The sequence below is a fragment of the Lissotriton vulgaris genome, chromosome 2_1, assembly GCF_964263255.1.
Source record: "Lissotriton vulgaris chromosome 2_1, aLisVul1.2, whole genome shotgun sequence".
Classification (NCBI taxonomy): domain Eukaryota; kingdom Metazoa; phylum Chordata; class Amphibia; order Caudata; family Salamandridae; genus Lissotriton; species Lissotriton vulgaris.
This window is the reverse complement of record NC_141687.1, coordinates 920,205,914-920,230,493: the sequence shown is the minus strand read 5'-3', so window position 1 is coordinate 920,230,493 and position 24,580 is coordinate 920,205,914. Positions and strand designations below refer to the sequence as shown.

The following is a 24,580-nucleotide window of genomic DNA, read 5'->3' as shown; positions in this document are numbered from 1 at the left end:
CTTTGGGGGTGGTAAGGAGTGGTGAACTTATAAGTTACCCCACACTCCTTCCACAGGGACGTCATGTACTGGGAGATGAAATTGGTCCCTCTGTCAGACACCACCTCTCTGGGGAACTCCAGACGGGAAAAAATCCCCATCAGTGCCCGTCCCACCACGGGGGCCGTCACCGTCCTGAGTGGGATGGCTTCAGGGTACCGGATGGCATGGTCTACCAGGACCAGGATAAACCTGTTGCCCATGGCTGTCCTGGGATCCAGAGGCCCCACAATGTCAATGTCCACTCGCTCGGATGGGGTACTAACAAATGGAAAGGGTTGGAGTCGGGCCTTGATCTCCCCCCCCCCCCCCCCCCCCCCCCACTCTTCCCACTTGCCAGGCAAGTCTCACATGTCCTGCAATGAGTGTTTGAACTCTTGCGCATCTGGGGCCAATAAAAGTGGGTGATCAGCCTTTCAAATGTCTTGGTCTGCCCCAGATGTCCTGCCAATGGAATGTCATGAGCCAACCCCAGTAGGAAGGCTCTGCAGCATGCGGGAACCTCCAGCACGCGGGCTGACCCCAGCTCAGCAGCCTTAGGCTCACTATACAGGAGACCGTTCTCCCAATAAATCAGATGTGAGCCAGACTGATCACCTGCTACCTGGGCTGCAGCCTGTTGCCGCATACCCTCAAGAGAAGGGCAAACTCTTTGCTGCTCACAAAACTCCTCCCTGGTGGGTCCTCCTTCCTGCTGCCAATGGGTCAGCTCAGGCAGGTCCCCCAGGTTGGCACTCTGCTCCCCGGTAGGTTCCAGGGCATCCCCCTCGGGGTCTGCTCCCTCCTGGGAACCAAGGGGGCCGGCTTCCTGTGCCCCCCGCCCCTTCTCTCTAAGGCAGGGATCTGGGCCATACTCTCAGGTCCCAGATCCTTCTCAACACCCTCCTTGGCGGAGCTCTCCTCTCCACCGTAACCCATGGGGAGTTCTCTAAATCATGGCCCAACAGACCGTCTACAGGCATGGCGGGCCTCACAGCTACCTAAAGAGTTCCTAAGACTCCCCTCCCCCCCCCCCCCCCCCCCCCCCCCCACACACACACACACTCAAAGGGAAACTCAGCCAACTCACATTGGCTCTGAGTTGTCTGCTGACACTACAGGATAGAATGCATGAGGGACAACCTGCTCTTTGGACACCAACCGGGAGCTGACAGCAGTTACACTGGCTCCTGTGTCCCTTAGAGCCTCCACTCTATGGCCATTAATGGTCACCCACTGCCTGCACTTCTTAGTGTTTTCAGGCTGTGCAGGTTTTGCAGCGTGAATCTTTCTGGATTCACTATGCTGTGCATTATTCCGCGGTCTAGTGGTTGGGTCCGGAATCGTAGTCTTTTCTTTCTTTCTTTCTTTTTTCGTAGCACAGGTGGGCGCAGACGTCCCACCTTTTGGTGTACTTCCTGTGACGTCGGCACGCTTCCTACGGAAGCTCCCACCTTTTGGGCGCCATCTTCAGATTCTTTTTTCCGCCGTTCGGTTTGGATTGTCACCGAGAGGCTACAGAGTTTTTGGAGAAAAGAATAAAAAGGCAAAATTTTCACAGAAAAGATTGGAGGAGATACCAAGGAATAAGATCACCAAGCCGGGACGACGAAGAAGGAGGAGAACTTCGAGATCTTCGACGTCCAACAGAGAATGCACACACAGGGGGCCCCCTGAGCGCAGGAATGGACAAAACACCCTTTAAATTCTGCCATAACTGCCACCACAAATACGTGCAGAAGGACCAGCACCCGGTCTGCAACCTCTGCTTACCGGTCGACCACGAGAGCAAGGATTGCAACGCCTGCTCCGCCTTCACCCCGAAGACGCTCAGTGTTAGAGAGAGACAGAGGAGAGCCAACTACACCATGCAAGGCAAGGGCCAACCTCCGTCGCTTCGGGACCTAGGTCTCTCCAGCGACGGAGAGGACAACCTTGCCGAGGGACCAGATGACTACACGGTCATAGAGACCGATAAGAAGGCATCTTAAGAGGTAGGAGAGACTTCGACCCCAAAACCCTCGACAGACTCTCGAAAACCCGATCAGGACTCTCGAAAAACAGAGTCTAAGTCCTCGAATGGAGCACTGGCGCCGAAAACCTCGACGGCCGCAGCTGCATCCAAGGACAGACAGCCCAACGGATCCTTAGAAAAGGACTCCCAGGTGGCGAAGCCCGGCGAAAAGCCACGGTCATCTAAGCCCCGACGACTAAGTCGAAGAGATCGGCCAAAACGCTCGATGCTGAGCATGCCGCCGAGATGGAGAGGTAAAAGAGAAGGCTCGAGGTGGAAATGGAGAACATCCTGCAAAGAAAGAGTTCGACGAGAAAATGGAAAATTTCATGATTCCGTCGAAACCGCCGACGACTATCTATAAATAAAAGAAGAAAAGGAGTTCGACGCCGAAGGGCTGCCGAAAACTCCTGAGCCCCAGGAACACCTTGAGGAAGAGAGCCTATACTATGAGGCAGAAGGCGATGATGACCAGCGAATGACTTTCGGCTCAGCATCCTCGATGACACATTACCTGGAATGGCAGGACATCGACTCCGAAAATCCGGAAGAGCCCGTGGAGACTTTTCCTTCGAGGCCTTCGCCGCCAGATGACATTGGGACCTATAACATGGTCATCAAGAACGCAGCAGCGGCCTATGGAGTCAAATTGGAGGAGAAAAAACCAAAGGCATGTTTCTTTTTAGAGACCCTGCTCCCCACTCAAACAAAGAGTCAGTTCCTCCCCATGCTTCAGAGTGTCATAGACCAAGGGAAGGAGGCGTTCAAATATCCAGCAACCTGCAGATCTGTCACACCCAGGACCGAGAAAAAATACAAACACTCCACTCAGGATCCTACCTACATCCAGGCATCCGTCACGGCGGACTCCATTATTGCGGCAACAGCCAGAAAGAGGGCAAACGTCCCAACAACGTCAGGCCCACCACCAGACAAAGAAAGTAGGAGAATGGACCTGACTGGGAGAAAAATAGAGAGAAGTACAGCAGTACACTGGCGCATGGCGAACTCCAACGCCCTACTGAACAAACACCAGTAACCAACATTGGGACGAGATGGGGCAACTGCTCAAGCACCCTTTTTTTTTTTTTTTTTTTTTTTAGATTTTATAAAGCGCGTAGTCACCCGTAAGTACCCCAGCACTAAGATCCATACATCTGAGGGTCAATGGGGCCAAGGGGGGGAATACCAGCAAAGGGCATCACACCTGGTGGAAGAGGGGAACAATATAGCAAATGCTTGCCTGAAAACGGCCTTGGATGGGGCTTACACATCCATCAGACTTATTGTGATAGGAATCACAGAAAGAAGGCAAGACTGGCTTAGGATCTCTGGCTTCAAGCCGGAAGTGCAGAACCACATTCTAAGCACTCCCTTCAATGGAGAGACCGTGTTCGGGGCACCGGTGGATGAGAAACTCACCCAGCTCAAGAAAGAAAATGAAACTGCAAGGTCCATGGGTGCATTACAATTCGGAAGGATGAGAAGGGGTACCCCGACAGAGACCATACGGAAGGGGAGGATACCAGCCGGGAACGTCACACCAGACATTCCAGCAGGCGCACCAGGGCCACAACCAATCCCAACGGGGGCAGCAAAAGCAAACCTGGTAGTACCAGCCTTGGGGCCAGTCCTTTCACAGGAGGGCAAATGGACGAGGACAGACAAGAAGAGGGGGCCAACAACCCACCTGAAAGTGACTTTGTCACGCCAAGCGTGCCCACCCGCACGACCCCTCCGAGGGCGGAGCACAACATGGACAAGAGGGAGTTACATGGACCAAACATCGACTAACATGTAACACCAGTAGGAGGCAGGCTAAGACACTCCTTCCAGGAGTGGAAGAAACCTACAGACAAATTGGTACTCAACATCATACAGTTCGGATACTGCGTAAAACTGGAAAAGAAACCACCAAACAGAAAAGCGAAAAGGAAGGCGCATTCAGGAAAAGAACTAGCGCTACTCCTAGAGGAATCACAAGAACTCCTCCGAAAGGAGGCCATCGAACCAGTTCCATTCAGAGAAAGGAACAAGGGAGTGTACTCAAACTATTTCCTAGTTCCAAAAGTGGACGAAACGCTAAGACCCATTCTGGATCTAAGGTTCCTAAACAAATACATAAAGACACAAAAGTTCAAAATGACATCCCTCCAAGAGGTCATTCCTCAGATAAGGGACGGGGACTTCATGTCCACCATAGACCTCAAAGAAGCCTACCTGCACATTCCCATGAACAGGCAGCACAAACATCCACTAAGATTTACCACCAACAAAGAACACTACTAGTTCACAGCCCTAGCCTTCGAACTAAAGTCCGCACCAAGGGTGTTCACCAAATGTCTCGCAGCCGTGGCAGCGTACCTGCGCAGGGAAGGGATTCATGTATACCCTTACCTCGACGACTGGCTAATAAAAGCAAGTTCACACAGGACATGCAAGGAACACGCACAGAGACACTGACAGACCTGGGATTCTCCATACACTGGGGAAAATCCTCCATGGAACCAGAGCAAGTGAAGATCTTCCTGGGGGCACAGATCAACACCATACAGCGCAAGGTGTTCCCCAGCGACAAGTTAACACTGGCCCTGCTGAAGGAGACCCGCCGCTGCCAGAAGGGGCGAGCTCTGACTGAGAGGACAGCGAGCAAGATCATGGGGATGATGGCGTCTTGCATACACCTGGTCCCCAATATACGGCTCCACATGAGACCATTCCAGGAATGGCTGCAATAGCAATGGTCACAGGCTACAGGAAGTTGGGAAGATCTAATGGTTGAAACGCACGCAGTGCAGGAGGAGATTACATGGTGGAACAGGGAGAACATAACAAGGGGGAAGCCCTTATCACCACCAACCACAACGGTGACCATCACCAAATATGCATCCCAGAAGAGATGGGGAGCACACATGAACAAACTCAAAGTGAGGGGTCTGTGGACTCCAGCAGATGCATTCAGACACATCAACTACCTGGAATTGAAGACAGTGTTCCTCGCCCTGAAGGCATTCCAGAAACAACTGTACAACCAAAGAGTGTTGATACAAACAGACAACACAACAACGATGTTCTACATCAACAAACTGGGAGGAACACAATCAGTCGCACTGTCCTACCTAGCGCAGGAAATATGGAGATGGGCCATCCTAGTCAAAATAGACCTGCTAGCCATACACCTACCAGGAAAGGACAATGTGGAAGCAGACTGACTTAGCAGACAGATTTCAACTTCCCTTGAGTGGGAGCTCAATGCACAAGAAACGCAAAGGCTATTCAGGAGGTGGGGAACACAGACAATAGACCTATTTGCAACACACCAGAATGCAAAATGTCGACACTTCGTATCCAGGCAACCAGAGGAGCGATCCCAGGGGAATGCCCTATGGATAAGCTGGTCGAAGACATTTGCCTACGCTTTTCTCCTGATACCGCTGATACACAGAGTACTCAACAAGTGCAGAACCAGCAACATGACACTGATCCTGGTGGCACCCCAGTAGGCCAGGCAGACCTGGTACTCACAGATTATGGAAATGGCACAGGGTGCACCCTACAAGTTCGGGAAAAGGAAAGACTTACTCTCCATGCAAAACGGAGAAGTACTACACTCCGAGCCAGAGAGCCTCAGCCTAGCGTCATGGCTCCTGAAGACATAGTTTGCACACCTAAGGTTACCTGAGAGCACCCTGAGGGTGCTACGGGATGCAAGGGGACCTAGCACACGAAGGTGCTATGTGGCAAAATGGAAGAGGTTCACACAATGGTGCAGCAAGAAGAAGCTACACAAGAAGATGACAAGGGAATCAGCGATTCTAAGATATCTCAGGCACCTGCTGAAAGCAACACTAAGTTCATCCTCGCTAAGAGTACACCTAGCAGCGATAGTAGCCTACACAAGAGGAGAGACAGGAAGGAGCTTCTTTACATCACAGATAGTAAAGAGATTCCTGGAAGGGGAAAAAAGGATCGCACCACCTAAGAGGATGCCGCCACCGGCATGGAACCTTAATTTAGCCCTAACAGAGCTCATGAAAGCGCCCTATGAACCCATCCATAAGGCCTCCCTACAAATGCTGACAATGAAGACAACCGTTCTGGTGGCAATCTCCTCACTGCGCAGGGTAAGCGAACTACAAGCGTTAACACTACAAGAACCCTACATTCAAATACACAATGATATGGTGGTAATGAGAACTGACCCACACTTTATGCCAGAGGTAGTGTCAAGGTTCCACATGAACCAAACAGTACAAATACCAAACTTCTTTCAGAAACCGTCCATAAGCGCAGAGAGGGCACTGTACACCCTGGACGCTAGAAGAGCGGTAATGCACAACATAGAAAGAATTAAAGAGCACAGGAAAACAAAGCAGTTCTTTGTGTCCTTCGGAAGCAGTTTCCAGGGTAGACCAGTAACAAAGGGAACCATCGCACGATGGATCGCACAAACTATACAGTTCTGCCACAAACAGGCAGGCCAAGAACTAGCAGAAGGGGCACGAGCCCATTCTTACCGGAAGAAAGGAGCAACAATAGCCTTCCTGGCTAACACACCCATTCAAGACATATGCCTGGCGGCAACATGGGCTTCAGTGCACACGTTCACTAAGCACTACTGTGTGGATTTACAAATGAACAAGGAAGCACAAGTAGGACAGAAGGTGCTTCAACATATATTCAACAACCAACGCTCCTCTTCCACCCAGCCGCCACAAACATAACAAACTGCTACAAAGTCTATGCACAGCATAGTGAATCCAGAAAGATTCAGGCTGCAAAACGAATAGTTTCTTACCGTCGGTGTAGTTTTGCAGCTTGAAGATCTTTCTGGATTCACTAGCGAACCCACCCACCTCCGCCAGAAAGATGAAGCAGGAGAACAAGGTGGTAATACAAGGTCAATATAGAAAGAGACACCTTAAAATGACAAAGCGGAAAAATCACTTACTGGAGGAAGAAATAGAAAACATTGCCATCTCAAAGTCTCCTAATGAAACAAGAGTCAATTCTACGGAGTCTCACCCCTCTGGAGGACCTATCTCTTCCTCCCCCAAGGCTACACTAGCAAGCTGGCGGGGTGGTGCACGGGTTTGTGCAGGGTGGGCCCTCAGGGGACACTGGGGATCAAAATACCGGTGGCCCACTTAGCCACACTAATAGCAAGTAAGGGGCCCCCTCTGAACAGGCATTGACCTCTGCTCTTGGGGAGGCTGGGACACCACTGCTTGGTTCCCTTGGGAATTTTTTTGGGACCTGTTGGACCCGGCCCTTTAGGCAGGTTCACCCCGAGACTTTTTGCTTTTTTCTAGCCTGTTTCTAGAACCTGGTGGTGGTGATTTTAGGCCTCTGCACACTTTTTCACTGTGGTACAGTGTAAAGTGCTTGAGCTCTCTGTGTATGTGTGGTGAGTGACCTGCCCTCCCATAGGAATGAATGGAGAATATGTATGCACATGGTAGTTCCTGATGTGTGGGGAGTGCAGGGTCGAGTTTGATATGTACGAACTCATGAGATTGAATGCTGGGAAATGATATATGCGGCATGACTGTGTCTAGTGTAGAAGTGCCACTTTTAGAGGTTGGCATATTTGTGTAATTTGTGTCTGGCGTGTGATTGGCTGGTGAGCCTGGTCCAAGAGTACCTGGGCCTGCTTGTGGATTGACTGTCTGGTTTGAGGGTGGCAGGGGCTCGGGAGCCCCAGGAGGTTGTCTGAGTCAGCCCATGGATGAAAGGCAGCATCTGCTGCCAGGGAAGTGGGAGGAGATGGCACCTGGGAGTGACTAGGGCTGTGCCTGCCTGACCACAATGCTGGCTCCACCTCCCGCTGGGCGACTGTCACCTCTGTCCCTGACACTGAAGAGAGTTCCCTAAAACCAGTTCTAGCTGGTTCTCACACTGCCTGCACAAAGACTTTTCTCTGTATAAGAAGGGGCTGTGTCCCCTTCCAATTTGCTCTTGTTTCTAACTTGAATCTTGCCAGGGGCGTGCTGCTGCTTGGGCCCAGGGGAATCCCTGGGCCCTGCCCAGCCCCTGGATGCCTGAAGGACTTCTGGGCGACCCCTCTGCCTTGCTTGGGCTGATAGGGGGACTTTGCTTTGCCCTGCCCAGCCCCTGGACCCCTGAAAGGACTTTGTTGCTGGACTTTCTGCTCCCCTAAGCACCTGGAAGTGCTTTTTCTTGGCTATAGCGCTTGGGAGCGCTTGATGTGTCTTTCCTAGCGCTTGGGAGCGCTTTTTGCTTTATGGGAGCGTTTCTCCGCCCCGTATTTTGCGTGAGGAGTTGCAGGTGCCACCCTGTTTTATGCCCGATATCGCTATATTTTTATTTATGGGTGACACCCCATTTATTTTATTGCCTAACAGGTGCTCACCTCGTTTCTACTCCTATTTGTGATACCGAGGGTGCCCACCCCTCATTTTAGCCCTTGTTGTCACCGCCACGGCCCTCTTGCGCCGCCATCAGGAAGTCAGGCATCGTAGGGCCTGACGCGGGGCGGGACTTCCGGTTTTCGGAGGAAGTCCCCGCCACCGCGCACTGATTGGCCGGTACCCCGGCCCAAAGGAGGAAGATGAATGGCGGCGCCGGTGTGAGCAGGGCTCCCATGTTCTGGGGAGAGCCCTGCTGGTGCCATGGACGGTGTTGCCGGTCTCCCGTGATTCAGAGGGAGACCGGAGAAGAGGAGAGCCCCGCGATTGCTGCCGGATAGAGAAGTCCCCGAAGCCTGGTAAGTGAGGGCTGTGCAGGGGGCAGGGCAGCATCCTATTCAGAGCCGCCCCCGCCTGCTAGGGGGCGCTCCATAGTCGGGGGCAGGTTGTGTGATTGAGCGGCCCCACTTGATAGCGGGCCGCTCCGACGAAAGATGGCATTGGTGAGGAGCCCTGAGAGGCACTTGGGGTCATAGATTACTTTGAGTCCCCCGAGAGGGACTCCAACGAAGGGGGCATTCTTTCTACAGAGCCCCCAAGGTTCAGAGGGCGCAGTTTGTATTTCGAGCCCGAGAGGCTCCACCGGTGTAGGGGCATATTGTTTTAAGGAGCTGAGTTGGCTCCCCCCGCCCCCCTTATTTTTGAGAGGAGTCAAGGTGCTCCAAGGCCACAGTGACTTTAGCGTCCCCACGAGGGACTTGGGGGACATCTTTGTGTTACAGAGCCCTGTGTGGCTACAGCCTGCGCAGATGTGACTTGGAGGGGACCTGTTAATTTACAGAGCCAGAGGGCTCCAACAGTGGGCACAGTTTTGTTTCCTAAGGGCTAGTGAGAGCCCTGTCGCAGTTTTGTTCTCCAGCTGCCCAGCAATTAGTGGGCAGCTGCACCGTTTAGGCGCAATTGGAGAGAGAGTCTCTGTGTGGGACAGAGGTGGCACAGTGGTGCCAAGCCTGCTACAGCTGCGCAGCACTTAGTGCCAGCTGCAACGTTTAGGCCCTTGTGATTGTTTCCAGGTGCCCAGCAAGTAGTGGGCACCTGCACCGTTTAGGTTTTGCGCCAGCGGCGCACCCTTGACTGGCGCTACCTGGCAGCGCACCCTGACATTCTGAACACAGGGCGTCTTAGCCCCAACAAGGCCAGTTGGCCTAGGGACTGCCACAGGTGGTGGCTTATGTAAGTTTTGCGCAATTGTATGGTTATTGCACCTCTGAATGTGTTTTCTTGCATCATGTGTTATTCCTGCACCTCTGAATGTTTTTGGGCATCATGTGATTTTTGTGCTATTGTATTGTTCTGGCACCTCTGAATGTTTTTAGGCATCATGTGTCTTCCTTTTCCCTGCGCTGCACCTCTGAATGTTTTAGGCATCATGTGTCTTCTTGCGCTGCACCTCTGAATGTATTTTATTGCATCATGTGCTTTGTTCTGAACACCGCTGAATGTGTAGGTTTATGCATCATGTGTTTCCCTTGTCTTACACCTCTGAATGTTTTTAGGCATCATGTGTTTTTCCTTTACCACTCCTCTGAATGTGTTTCATGCATCATGGGTAATGTGTTCTTGTTTATACCCCTAAATGTATTTTATTCTTAGGTGGTTGTTCTTTTAGTACAGGTGGTCCTAGTGAGGTCCTGGTTCCTGTTACCAGTGGTTACTGGTTGTGTGCCATAGTTGTTAATTTGTACTACTATGATTTTTATTGTTTATTATTCTTTATTCTAGAAGTGCTATTTCTGATTCTGACAGTGGCCCACGTGGCCCTGTCTCCTGTAAATAATCCCTTGTGAATATTGCCCGTGCCAGTTGACACCATGTATTTTGTGTGATACTATCTGATGTGTTTTTACAATACAAAAGTTATTTTATAATAACCTTGTGTGGAGTTCCTTTTGTGGTGTGCCTAGTATGATGTTGCTGTTGTGTGCTGGCGCAAATGCTTTACACATTGCCTCCGAGTTTAGCCTTACTGCTCGTGCCAAGCTACCAGGGGGTGAGCAGGGGTTATCTTGGCGTGTGACTCCCTTGCCCTGACTAGAATGGTGGTTTCTGCCTAGCTTTGGCGTCCGCCTTAGCCAACCAGAAATAGCCAGTTCTAATAGGACCCTCTTGGAAACTCCCTTGGTTTACCCCTGTTCGACCCCCCTCACTTCTCTGCTGGGGACCCTGCCCACCTTTGGCGAAGTCTCCCAGCGGACCCTTGCGAACCCGGGTGCTCACCCAGCGGTCCGCCTCCTCAGCAAGCTTTCTAGGGATAGTTAGCTTGCAATCAATCAGTTGCTGGCGTAGCTCAGGAAAACAGTTACTAGATAAATGCTCCCATGCAATCAAATCATACAGTTGCTCAAAGTTTCTACTTTGCTACCTTTTACCCAGCGCTCCATTGCTCTGCAAAAAAAGGACACATATTCAACCCACGTGGTACCTTCTAACAGGTCCTAAACCTCTACCTATACATCTCAGGGGTCAAACCATAGCGGGTCATCAAAGCTTCCTTCATGTGGGAATAAACCATTCTACTTTCCTGGGGCAGGTCCAACAAGGTATCCCTCCCCTCACTAACAAAGCGCCCCCACAACCCCGCTCCCCAGTCCGTCTCAGGGACCCGGTGGGACACCATGGCTAAGTCGTATGCTGCAAACCGCTGTCCAATATCTTCACTTTTGTGGAAATCCTTAACTTCTTTGGGTATATACACTCTACTCTCAGTATGCACTACAGGTATGCTGCCACCAGAGGGGGAGATCGCTACACTCTTTGCCTTAATCTCCAACTCCATCAATACTCTCTCATGTTCAAATTTCATCTTCATTATCTCAACCTCTAACTTCTTGTTCTCTAGGTTCCTCTGACCCTTCATCTTGAGCTTAGCCATCTCCATATTATGCCGCCTCTCTCTCTCCCTGTCCTCCATCTCTTCTGGAGACAGACCCCTTGAGTACACACTAGTGCCCAGGCTGGAAAGCGCTTTGCTACCTACCCAATCTACAACTTCCACCTGCTGCTGTCCTGTATTCTCTCCCTCCTCCCCAGGCTGTCCCACATTCTTAGGGGCATCCCTGGCTTCTAGCCAGGCCTTCAGTGCTTTGTAAAACGCCTCCCTCTTAGTGAGGCCTGTGATAGGGACTGTGAATCTTTTTCAAAAATACTTGAGCTGCTTGGCATAGTAGGTATCTAATCTCTCTTCTTCCCAGGAGAGATCCTCCGATGCATTGGATACGGGCTTGCCCATTGTAGAAATAACTAGCGATATTAATCGGAAATATAATCAAAAAACCTCAAAAATGTATGTGGTCGCGCTATGGTCTGCACTCACTAGTAGTGTACACTATAATTACTGTATGCGATCACAAATGCAAGCCCAGATCCTCACCGCTGACCACCAATGTTAGAAATGGGGTTCTCTAGTTGCCAATGGCTGGCCACTGTCCAAGTAGGTACCCTTCTTCCTAAGTCTGAGTAAGGAGGCTACACCCTTTGATAACCCCTGCTCAACCCTTTGGTAACGTAGCACGAGCAGCTAGGCTTATCTCCGAGGCAGTGTTTAAAGCATTTATGATCATACACAGTAACACAGTGCAGGACACTACAAAAGGACACCACGCAGGTAGTTATAAAAAAAATAAGTATCTTTATACATAGACGTAACACAAGACCAATAACGGTAAAAAGCCACAATACTGAAAAAAAGGGGTTCTCTTAAAAAGCTGGAAAAAGAGTTCAAAGTGGTCAAATAGGGTTTCAGTTCAAAGCAGGGGCCTCTGCGACCCTTTTGCTTACAAAGTACCTGTATTTCGTATTAAAACAAGCAAAATGTCGTAAACGAGCGGTAGCGATGATTTTCCCCACGCTAGGCCGGCGATGCTTTGAATCCTTGCCGCAAGGGAGGATGATGCGCCGGTCTGCGGGTGCGTGCGGGACACAGCGACCGACTTCTTCACGCTAGGCCAGCGATGCGTTGAATCCTTGCCGCAAGGGAGGATGATGCACTGATCCTGTTGCGTGTGCGATCTTGTTGCGATGAAAGAAAATGGCGCCCGCGAGGGAAACAACGATCCGGGTGCGGTTCAACGAAAATGGCGGACGCGCGGCGCCAGCTCTGTGATGTCGTGATGCGATTATCTCAATGCGATGATCCAGGGTTAGCGAGCCTCTGAAAATCCCGCAAACGTGTGATGCGATGATCTCTGGGGTTAGCGAGCACTTTGTGGCCCACAAGCGTGCGATGCGATGATCTTTGATTTGCGAGCGCGCAGCAGTGCAATGATTTTTCTTACTCTCTTCAGCTGCGGCGGCTCGCAAACGGACGTTAGCCACTATTTCAGCACTCTCTTCTCTGTAGTAGAACTAAATCCAGTATTTGTAAAGCGCACAACTACCCGGAGGCATCCCGGCGCTGGGGGCTGTTGGGAAGATTAAGCTAGCTATTGCCCAGAGTCACATCGTGCTGGGCAGACCCCTGCTGCCGGAGCCGGAGATTGAACCGTGAGCCCCAGCATCCGGTGTCAGTCGCCCTGGCCGCGGCGCCACACCTCTTCCCTATAGGCCCTGGAACTCCCAGGGGCCTCACCTGCAGATAGAAATCCTCGCTGGGAGGAGTCAGGAGGCTGGTGGGGAGTCAATGTGCCTGTGACTCCAGCAGGAGGCTAGCTCTCGTCTAGCCCTTGGGTGATTGCTTAGCAAAATAATTCTCTCATCAGTCCTTTTCCCTCTTCTTCCAAGTCCAAGGGGAACTACTGCAGGCCAATCCAAGAAATAGCACACAAGCACAAGGACAGTCCTCTACTGCAGATTCCTTCAGTGAAACGGACAGAGGTTCTTCTTGACATCCAGGAGCAATACAAAAATCGGGGGTTTGGGCACAGATATTTATACCCCAAAAGTCTTTGTTCTCAAAAGTCCCTAGTCACTGTACCCAGCCAGAACCAGTTCTGCTCAGGCCTGGAGCACTTTGTTTATCAGGCTGCATCCTTCCTTTCAGAAAGAGGGGGTCTGCCATCAGACGCACAGTAGGAGGTGGAGCCAGCATTCACCTTGCCAGGCACAGCCCTATTCAGGTCAAGGAGTTACCCCTCCCCAGTACTCAACGCAGACCTCTCTATTCAAACCAGGTCTGACTCAGCCTGCCTTGCCCCTCCAAACCCAGACAGCCAATACACATAACAGCAGAGCACACTGGAAGGCTTAGGCAATAAAATAACTACTTTCTAAAAGTGATATTTTCAAACACCGAATATTAAAACCAACTTTGCTAAAAGATGTATTTTATTATTTTGAGCTCAGTAATACTAAACTCGAATTTCTACCATGTTCCCTGGGACAGTTAGAACTATAAGATGGAGTAGCCAGACTTCCTATTCTAGCCTATGGAGAACAGGTAGCATTACAGCAGTGATAAATAAAATGGAGGGTAATTCGCTTCCAGGACACGTTACACATATCAAGCCATGTCCTGCCTTACACATACAATGCACCTACCATAGGGGTAACTGACATTATGCTAATGGAAGGTTCAGGGGCTGGGAAGAGTGGGCACTTCACAGGCAAGATGGCAGTTCTGGACTGCATACAGACACTGCAGTGGCAGGTCTGAGGTACCATTTACAAGCTGCTTCTGTGGGTGGCGCAAACCTCCGCTGCAGGCCCACCGGCAGCATTTGGGTTACCAGTCCTGGGGACACATAGGCCACACTACTAGGGACTAACAAGTAACCCAAATAAACCAATCAGTGATATACCAATTCACAGTTACATTTACACAGGGAGCATTCGCGCTGTGGCACTAAATGGCAGTGGCACAGTGCCCAGAGCATCTAATACCAGCAAAAGCAGAGGAGACAACAGCGAAATATGGAAGGGAGACCCACGCCAATGGTGCCAGGTTTAACCGAAAGTGTTTGCAAAGATGAAATAACTTTTTCTGTCATATTTTTCTTTTTAGAATGTATCTGTGTCCCCTCCGGATGCTGGCAAAAAGAAGGCCACTACGTTTTTCATGTTTTTTCTTTTTTTGTAAATCCCTGCTGTCCTTTTGTATTTTTTGGTTGGTTGTGTCCCCAGACAGGATAAGTTTTTTTTCTTATGTTCTTTAAAATTAAATTGTATACTTGTCAACTAGTTAGGCAGTGTTGCTGGCACTGTTGTCTGATGAGGAACAAACCAACACACATGGACTCTTTGCTCCTGTTAAGCAGGTTGTGTTCATGCTTCTGTTTGGGACAACATAGCATGTTATCAGTTTAAAGAAACATGTGTAATAAACAGCCAAGTGTACATTTATTAAAACCTGTAAAAAAATAAAGCTAACATACATGACTTGCCAGCGTTTTTCACCACAGAAATAATGGGTCAAACGTTCATCAAACTTTAAGTGTTGTTCTATGGAGGAGTTTGAACATTTTTGTATGCACTACTGTTGTGTACTAAACTAGAAGGAAAAGCCACAGAGATGTCCATTGGTCAGAACGAGAAGGAAATGCTTGAAAAAAAATTAGATTGGCATCTGCCCCATACAGCAACACCTGAAGCACAAATCTACTGCAATCGTCATGTTTTTCAGCTGGAAGAGATGATAATCATGCCCCTGAACTTTGTTTTTCTACTTTCTATTCTAATTTGGTGTACAATCATTTCCAACTTTCCTAAGTTGGGGATAAAATAATTTTTTTCTTTCTGAACTAAAATGAAATTCAGCCATTAACTTTATATTCACTCCGCCTCCTTTGGTTATTTTTAGAACTCTAAAGTGCACATACTGGACACCGAAACATTTGAAACAACGTTCGGCCCAAAAGCTCAAAGAAAGCGCCCCAGCCTCTCTGTGTGTGATGTTCAAGAGCTTCTAAAGACAGCCGAAACGTCAGCGGATAACTACAGTCAAGAAAAAGATCGCGATCTAATTGTAGAAGATGATGGTGTCAGGTAAAAAGATGGGTTTCTCCAGCATGACCTGATATTTTTCCAGTTTTTAACCCCTTAGACCAATTCCTATGTAGAGTGAAAAATGGCTATGGAGGATACCTAAGTATTTCTGAAATGGGCACACGATATAAAGTTTAGGGGGAGTGGTTATTTGTTCATCTTTGAATTTGTGGGTACCCATACTGGCATATGATTTAGAACGTATTTTTCAAAATGTCTTCTTTCTTACACACTGGCGTACATTTGGACGGCACAAACTCAGCAAAATCCAATTGGTTATAACAAATGTTCTGCTATTCTATGCTCCCACATGACTGCTGATATAAAGTTCATTGCTTGTGTGGGCAGACCTACTATCAGTAATGGATAACTGCCCAAAATGCAACATGCACGCAGCACTTTTTTTGACTCAAAACTGATCCTTTTTGTGCAAAGTGGGTAGCTGTGAATTTTTGGCACTAGCTTAGCCCGTACCTAGGGAATCCTAGCAAACTTGCAATTTTTTTCAAAAAGAGACACCTGGGGAAATCCAGAGTAGGGTGGCTTGTATGGCTCTCACCGGGTTTCGTTTTTACCCAGAATCCCATGCTAACCTCAACCTTCGGAAAAAACACTTTTTCTTCACATTTCTGTGATGGAGATTTCTGGAATCTGCAGGGAGCGACAAACGTCCTTCCACCAAGCATTTCCCCAAGTCTTTCAATAAAAATGGTACCCCACTTGTGAGGGTAGGCCTACAGCCCAGCATAGGAAACGGCCCAAAACGCAATGGATACATTACATTTTTCCACTCAAAACGGACACTTTTTTTTACAAAGTGGGTATCTGTGGATTTTGGGCACTAGCTCAGCCAGCACTTAGGGAAAACTAGCGAGCTTGCACATCTTTGAAAACTCAACACTTTGGGTAATCCAAGGTGGAGTGACTTGCGTGTCTCTCGGCAACTTCACCAAGAATCCCTTGCAAATGTCCAACTTTGGTAGAAAATACATTTTCCTCACGTTTCTGTGACAGACAATTCTGGAATCCGCAGGGAGCTACATATTTCTTATCACTCATCCCCTGACTAGAACGGTACCCCATTTGTGTGGGTGAGCCACGAGACCACAACACAAAAAGGTCCTAAAGCGCTACATTGAGAAATAAGCAGTCAGAAAGCTGCAGTATTTGGGGCTGTGCTGTCGTGCCACCCATGCATACCTACGTACTACTGATATTTTTGAAAACTAGACAACCAGGGGATTCCAGGGTGGTGAGACTTTCATGGATCCCATGAGGTGTTCTTAACCCAAAATGCCATGCAAGCCTCAAAGCCTGAAATCACATTTTTCTTACATTTCTTTGATGGAAAATGAATCCGCAGGAATCCACAATAATTCTGCCACAAAGTATTACCCTACTTGTACCAATAAAAACACATTAAGCCAAGGTCAATGGGAACCCTTACGAGGGGGACGCCTTTGATCCGTTCCGGACGTGGGCTTTAGTCCCAGCCACACAAATTGTGCAGTGTTTTTATTGGCAAGTTGGGGTAGACTTTACAAGGTGGCAGCCTACCCATAACACGTTTAGTCATTCGTCATTACAAGTCGGACGATATTGGGAGTTAGCCACATTCTCCTGGCCCATATGTGAAAAAAACACCCTAAGGAATCAAATATCCTCTTCTTTTCCATTGGGATGTGATTTCTTAGTCTGCAGGGGAGCAGAAAGACTGTTGAGGCTTTAGAGGTGAGGGTAGGGTGGTTGTTAGGATGGCCCGAGCCACCCCGTTATTTTATTAAAATAAAATATATAGTGTTGCCATACAGTGGGCTTTCTGGCCACCAGGGGCAAATTGGGGCACACCTCCTGTCTGCCTTGGGTGGGGCAAAAATACTGGTTTGTTCCTTTTTTTGGGATGAGTGTTGCCAATTCCAGAGTGCAACACCCATATTACTTTCTTTTGCCACAAAGGCAAAATCCTTGGTGTCAGGTGGACTCACCCCTCTTCCACCCCCCCCAACCCCCCCCCCAAAGCGGATATTTGTGGCAATCTCCCAGAGTGGGACAACAAACCCCCTACTTGGGACAGAAAGAGACTATAGCCAGACTGCCCAGATATCACTAAATGTTGAACATTCATTTTAAAAAAAAATGCAAAATAGATTTACACCAAATCCCTAAAAGCACACTTTCTGCCAAATTTGATGTAATTCTGTTCAGCTGTTTTTTCTTAGACACTGTCTAAAATTCCTGTAGGAAATTGCATGGAGAAACACATTTTCGGATCTTCCTTTTCCTCTGCCCCTGTAAATCCCAAAACTTTCCGGGAAGTTGCTGAGGTGGATGAAATGTTTTCTAGAATGTTATATGAAGATTGGTCAAACAGCACCAAGTTAATAGTGAGAACAAAAACGCTCTATTGTGGAAAGTCTCACCTAACACTAATTACAAAGTGGCGACGCCACTGAGCGTGTGTGTGTATAACATTTTAACTGTATCATGTTTAGAATTTGGTTGCGTAGGCATCCTAATTTGGTCTGCTGGCCAGCTGTGTTAAATAAGACTGCCTTTTTGTTTGCAGTTCTTACAGTATTGGCAGTGATTACAACGTGTTTGACTACCAGACAGTGGGTTGAATATAAGCAAGGTATTCTACAGGCAAAAACTTCATACTTTTCCCAAAATAATTGTAGACTCGGCCTCTACGGCATAAGACATCTTCTCTATTGTGGAAGAACTGTCGCACCCAGACAGGGTGACCATTAAACCCCTCCCCCTCTCAGGCTCTCTGTGATTTCCTTAACTCCTTTTTTGTTGACAAAATAGTAAAAATTAAAAATAGTATTTCCTGCCGTACTCCCTCAGCCTTATCTATTACGATCACTACCCCTGTCTCCTCCAACCCCCACTCAGTTAAACAGATACCCCCGATCTCTGAGGAGGAATTCTCGGCCCTGTTAAAAAAGGTGGCCCCTTGCTCTCCCACTGATTGCTGCCCCCCTCATGTCCTGCGAGAGGCTTTCACTGCCTGTCCTACGCCCCCTCTGACACTTCTTAATGACTCACTTAAAATGGGCTCCATCACCATTGTCACCATTTTTTTGAGCTCCTTCATCGAACGCACCCAATTTCTCTTAACTTAATCGGTCATACCCTCAGTGATGGAGGATCTGCGGAGTGGGGCGGACCTTAAGATCAGCCAGATCCTGGTGCTCCTGGATTTTTGGCCGCATTTGACACGGTCGACCATGATATCCTGGTCAGCCGTGCCAGTGATGCCGGCATCCAGGGGCTGGCCCTTGAGTGGATTCGCTCTTTCTTAAGCGACCGTCGCCCAGCTGTCCGTCTCTCCCACTCTTCTGCTGATAAAGTTAGGTTGACGTGTGGCGTCCCTCAGGGCTCTTCCCTTTCTCCCCTCCTTTTTAACCTGTACCTCACCCCCCTTATTTGTTTCTTACGAGGCTGTAATGTCACTGCATTTAATTACGCAGATGATATCCAGCTGGTCTTTGACATTGACTCCTCGGTCCAATCTATCCACAATTTTCAATCCACCCTGGGTTTTATTAGCGATTGGATGGGGGTAAACCATTTGAAGCTCAACCCTGACAAGACCGAGTTGGCCTTGATCGGGTGTGTCTCCAACCCTTGGAGCTCCAACTTTTGGCCCCCATGCCTGGGCCCTTCTCCCCGCCCTGTTGACTCTGCTAAAAGCCTCGGAGTCACTATCTGCAAAGACCTCTCGATGAAGCCCCATATTAATGCCGTGGTCTCCTCCAGTTTCTTCCATCTACGTAAGGTCCGGAAGATCTATCGCTTCCTGACTACAGAGGCCCTCACCTTGGCACTCCTGGCTCTCGTAATCTCCAGGATAGATTATGCCAATTCCCTCTATGTTGGTATCCCTGCCTACCAGTTGAACCGTCTGCAGCTGGTACAGAACCAGGCTGCAAGACTGATCTTCCATCAGCCCAGGCACCACCATGTCCGTCCCCTTCTTAAAACCCTTCACTGGCTCCCGGTAGCCAAGCGCTGTGAATTTAAACTAGGCTGTATCATTTTCAAAGCCCTGGCCGGCCTTGGCCCAGCCTTCATCTCCTCTCTTCTCCATCACTACTCCCCATCGCGCAACCACCGGTCCACCCATCTCGCCTTGCTCACAATTCCCATTTTTAAGCGCAAGTATGGAGGTCTTCGATTTTCGTTCCTTGATCCCTCCTTCTGGAATGTGCTCCCTCTAGAGTTCAGACTTACTACTTCTTTCGCCCATTTCCGATCTCTTCTGAAAACCTATTTGTTCCATAAAGCACATGATTAGGTATTCTCTTCCCCCTTCTCCTCTCTTCTCTCCTGTTGCCTGCACTTCTCTCTGTTCGTCTCATTCTGCCACTAGCGCCATGAAACCGTTGGGTGTAAGTGCGCTCTACAAGAACTTTTAACATAACATAACAAGTCCATACCATGAAAACAGAGAATCTGAGAGCAAAGCGTACTTACTTCCGAATTAGCTTCCTCATTTTCATGCCTAATGAGACCAAGCATTGTTATGAAACCATTATGCATCAGATTCATTTTTTTTGTGGGCTGTTTCAAGAGGTCACTTACTGACTAAGCCTTATCCGTCTAATATATTTTTGTGGTACGATATGCACACTGGAAAGCATTGCAGGTAAAGATGCATGACTGTGTAGAGCTTTAAATTGCGTTGCTCAGAGTACCGGCCCGTGTTATAGCACACAGCTTGCTTTAAAGCTATCTAAATTACAAGGTAATTGTATCACAAATTTGTGGAAATTCAGAATATTGGTATGCTAAATTGTGTGATAAATACCATGTTTTGTGCACTCGAATACTTTGGTTAGGTCAATATTTAATAATTGTCCCACTTTGGAGAGATCTGGAGGATGTAGTGAATGGGGATCTAAAACTCTGTACATCCTTAGATTGGCTGTGCCAGGCTTCCTTTTGAAGGAAAACCTAGTGTTCCATAGGATGAATGCCACGCTGCTTTGTATTCTAGTTGGGGGTTCGGAAAAACATACTTTTGTCGTAAGAGGACCCCTGTAAGCTGAATGTTTTGTATTATTAGTTTCATGTTCAACACAAATTATCTTTCTTTTACAGAGATGAAGTACGAGAGGAGATATTTAAAAAGGGGCAGTCGAAAAGAATCTGGGGGGAGCTGTACAAGGTATTGCACGCACATTGGATCTTCAATTTTATGAGGAAACGGGGCCAAAATCGAGGCATCTTTCTTACTCTGGGTTTGTCGGTTTTGCAAAGAATCCAAAGTGTAATAGTGACAATGCCTTTGTAAATTCCATTGTGCTGGCATTACTTATGATAAGATCGTGTTATGTTACTCGTTTTATGTATACACTATGTAATAAACTGTCTCAGAATACAACACTTACTTCTATACCCTGAGAACAGAGGGGCTGGTTAGAAGAGAAACCGGGGTTTACTGTGAGATATACGCACAGACTGTTTATGAAAAAAGGTTTTAACTAAATAGGGGCTCAGAGTAGTCGGGATTTTCTTGTCCTCACTGTAAAACAGATTTCAAGCTTTTTGAATAGAATGATTTTGTTCTGAAAGTATTTTGCAAGAATTTCATTGTAGCATGTGTTAGATATATTTGATAATTTTATGGCACAATAGTTTACAACATCATTACGTTTTCATAATCATATTTTACTATAAATAAAAACAGTGCTTTGAACATGATTTCACATAGTCTGTAATTGATGCAGAAAATGTATCCTGGTATTTCGAAACATTTTGTTATTGTGCCACCAGAAATTACACTGGCCATCAAGAATTCATCTTTTGATAGTCTTTAGAACCTGCACATTGACCTTCCCTGAATATTACCTTTTTTGCCAACAGGTCATTGATTCATCCGATGTAATAATCCAGGTTCTGGATGCCAGAGACCCACAAGGCACACGTTCTCCACACATTGAGGCCTACCTCAAAAAAGAGAAGTCATGGAAACATCTCATTTTCGTACTAAACAAATGTGATCTAATCCCAGCATGGGCCACTGTAAGTGCTCATCTGCTCTCTTGATTGCCTTTATTTGTTGGTTTTTTTTCTCTTCGATAAGTCCATGACTTTAGTTATTTTTCGATATTACACGCTATAAACGTCTATATATAGGGAGAAGACAAGAGAAATTGATAAAAATAAAAAAAACAGGGTTGAATATGGTGCTTAAGACAAAGAAGGACTAATAGCCTGTAGCCTGTAATCTGTCATCCTTATCTGCTAACAGTCTCAATGTAACTGTAAACGGTCTATGGGAAGAACAAGGGTATAATTACCCTAGAACATAGACAACAAGCATATGTTGGAAAGTTGTCCTGATTGAAGAAGTGTTTCCTCATATGGTAACCCTGAATTTCTGTTGACTTTTGCTTTGTAATCATTTAAACATTATATTGTACCTTTCATTGAAATTGTTGTAAAACGCTTTAGTTAGAAACATTATAAAAAATACCAATACATATGTAAAGAAGACTTCCAAGTAAGGCATTACAAAAGTGTAGCCAATTGACATTGTATACCTTAAACCACTTCTTAATTACTACAGCATGCACTTGCAATCAAACGTCGCAGCCTTACCCTTGTGATGTGGTGTGCTCCTTGCAGCCATTCAAGGCCCCATAGCTATGGAACTGCTTGCCAGTTTTTGCTTCTTCTACTCACTCATCAAGTTTAGAGGTGCTTATAATGAAGTTATCTGCGTATATGAATCTGATTTGCTGAATCTAGAGTGGCGTTTCATCCCCTGAACATTTAGTTCTCGATCTGTGATTCTGCAATCTATGTCTCCTCCAGACGTTGTGGTGGAGGCATCCTCCCTGTCCTGCATGGGGCGCACAGCACAGCCGTTGTCAGAACCCACAGCCATCAACATTCGTCTGTTTTGCATTTTGTTGAATGTCAGCCCTTGCAATAAAAAAAAGTTAACTTGTATTGTTCTAGCATTAAGGGAAGTAATGGACAAAACATGTATAGAATTTGAGAATCCACAGCCTGTTTAAGGGTTTCACTTCAAAACGAGTTTTCACTTTAAAGCAGGAATTTGATTTTCACGTATTTAAACTGTTGCAGTTTTGCATTTTATTGAATTACACGTTGCTTATTAAAAGACACCATTTCATGCTGTTCAGTAACCAGGACACATATAAGAATTGTAAGTAAACCAAACAAGATTTTTTGTTTTTCTAGCTTTGATGTCTGCCTTTCCTCTTTTTATTTATTTTCTGGGATTTCTGTAGTGCTAACATGCTGCTCTTCTGCGTCAGTAAGCATTGTATGCGTATGTAAAGTTAATATAGACCATAATCGTTTAAATTAGTTGCAACAAAAGAGTGAGACTGAATTGGCGATATCTTTGCAGAACAACCAGATCTTCACCCTTTAAAGAAACTGTGATAAATTGGTTTTATAACACCACAACAAATAAAGTTTAATGTAGTGGGTTTCACGTTTTGGTTCTTAGCACTGGAATTGAACATGCACTGAAACCTTATATTGAATGTCAACATAATTGTTACTAATCACTAAATTCGTGTGGGCTGGTATGCTTTCCTGTCTACGCCAAGATTAGGAGGGGCTTGTCCAATAATTAATCTGTTGCCTTAAAATCCTGTTGGTGAGCCACTAGAGAAACTTGATGACCGGCCTGTTGGTAATGTTGAATGTGGAGCCATATTATCATTGTTCTTGTCGAAGAAGGTCAAGTTTTGAGTCTGATGGTTAAGTCACATGTAGATTCCGTTCTTGCTTTATGGTCTTTCGTTGATAAAGGAGCAGGAAAGTCCATTTTTGCGAGCCAGACAAAATTCATGCCTTTGCTGGCAAATTGGTTTGTTTTAGAGAATCCTTTAGTCTGTGAGGATGCAGTTCTAGAGTAGGCATTGGCCTGGTTCTTAGTGCTTAAGCCTTGCTTTGGCTGGACCAGTTGACCGCTGTCTGGAGTACTATCTGGGGTGACATCTGGTGCAGAGAGGTGTAATGAACTGTTCTGGAGGTTTTTCAGGTTATTGGTTAGGCCAATGATTGAGCAAACAGCTATCCCTTGCCACATACTCTGAGACTATCCTAGTGATTTCTCTGGTCAGTATTTACGCAGAGAGTGTGAAATCTCTTCTGATTGGCAGTGATGGAGAGCATAGGTTTAGGGTATCTCTTGCTTTGTGATATGATGGTTGGACGGTTGTCTGTCTCTTGGGGGATAGCTCTTATTTAAGGCAGTATGGCAGCAGAGTCCCTGCGTTAGTGCAAGGTCTTAACTGGCTAGTCGAGGTGTGGCACTGATTTGATAGCATGAGGATGGTTAGGAGAGGGTGGGGGAAAAGTAGATGCAGGTTAGTCCATCTGTAGAGATACTTTCGGATTAAAAACCACAATAGAGTCATGAATTTGATAGAAAAAAACCCTTGCGGAGTATGCTCGGTCCTAGTGTGAAATTGACACTACTGTTGTGGGCCTACAATAAGGGTGCATAGGTGAAATCTCTATCTGGTTATGGTTCATCACAGGTGTTAAGAATTTGGCTTGGCTGTAGTCGTTCTAATGCAGCCCAGGGAACCCACAGACCACCTCTAGTGGATTCAACTAGAATCGCAGAGGGAACACTCACTATGATAAACCAGACCCCTTAGTAGGGGGCCTTTGGCAGATGGTTGTAACATGGTCAGACCTGGAGCGGAGATGGAGCAATCCAGGATTAATATCTGACCACACTATTGAGTTGGATGACATCAGTCAGGTGTGATGTTACAAAAATACCCTTTACTTTCTCTCTAGCAATCTCCTTGGTACTCTTTCTCTGACCCTATCTCTAAGGATGTCTCTTTCCCTTCCTCACACTGTCCGTCCCTGTTTTGCTATGTTATTTTCTCACTGCCTCATTCTTTCTTGTTGTTTATCTCTCTGGCTCTCCTTTTTACACTCCTACACACACGCCTACCTTTTAAATGACAAAAATATTTCTATTACATACTAAATATAGAATGACAATTTTTGCCCATGACACTGATCTCGTTGAATTCTGAATCATGGAATCTTTCCTTTTCATTTTGAGTTTTGCTTATGTCAAGTAGGAACACTGATTCTTAAATCCTCTGCTTGTAAAATGTTCTCTTTGATTCAACCTTTAAAAAGCTCCGACTACTTTGTAAAATGTCACTAGGTGGTATGCATT

General features: G+C 47.1%; 1 protein-coding gene across 1 annotated transcript in view; it reads left to right on the top strand.

The window, feature by feature from the left end:
* GNL2 (G protein nucleolar 2) overlaps nt 1-24,580 on the top strand; it is a 210,564-nt gene that overhangs the window by 56,986 nt on the left and 128,998 nt on the right. The window contains exons 5-7 of the mRNA XM_086956449.1: nt 15,194-15,378; nt 20,488-20,554; nt 21,253-21,411. Of these exons, the coding sequence (XP_086812575.1) occupies nt 15,194-15,378; nt 20,488-20,554; nt 21,253-21,411 (411 nt within the window). The remainder of the gene's footprint in view (nt 1-15,193; nt 15,379-20,487; nt 20,555-21,252; nt 21,412-24,580) is intronic.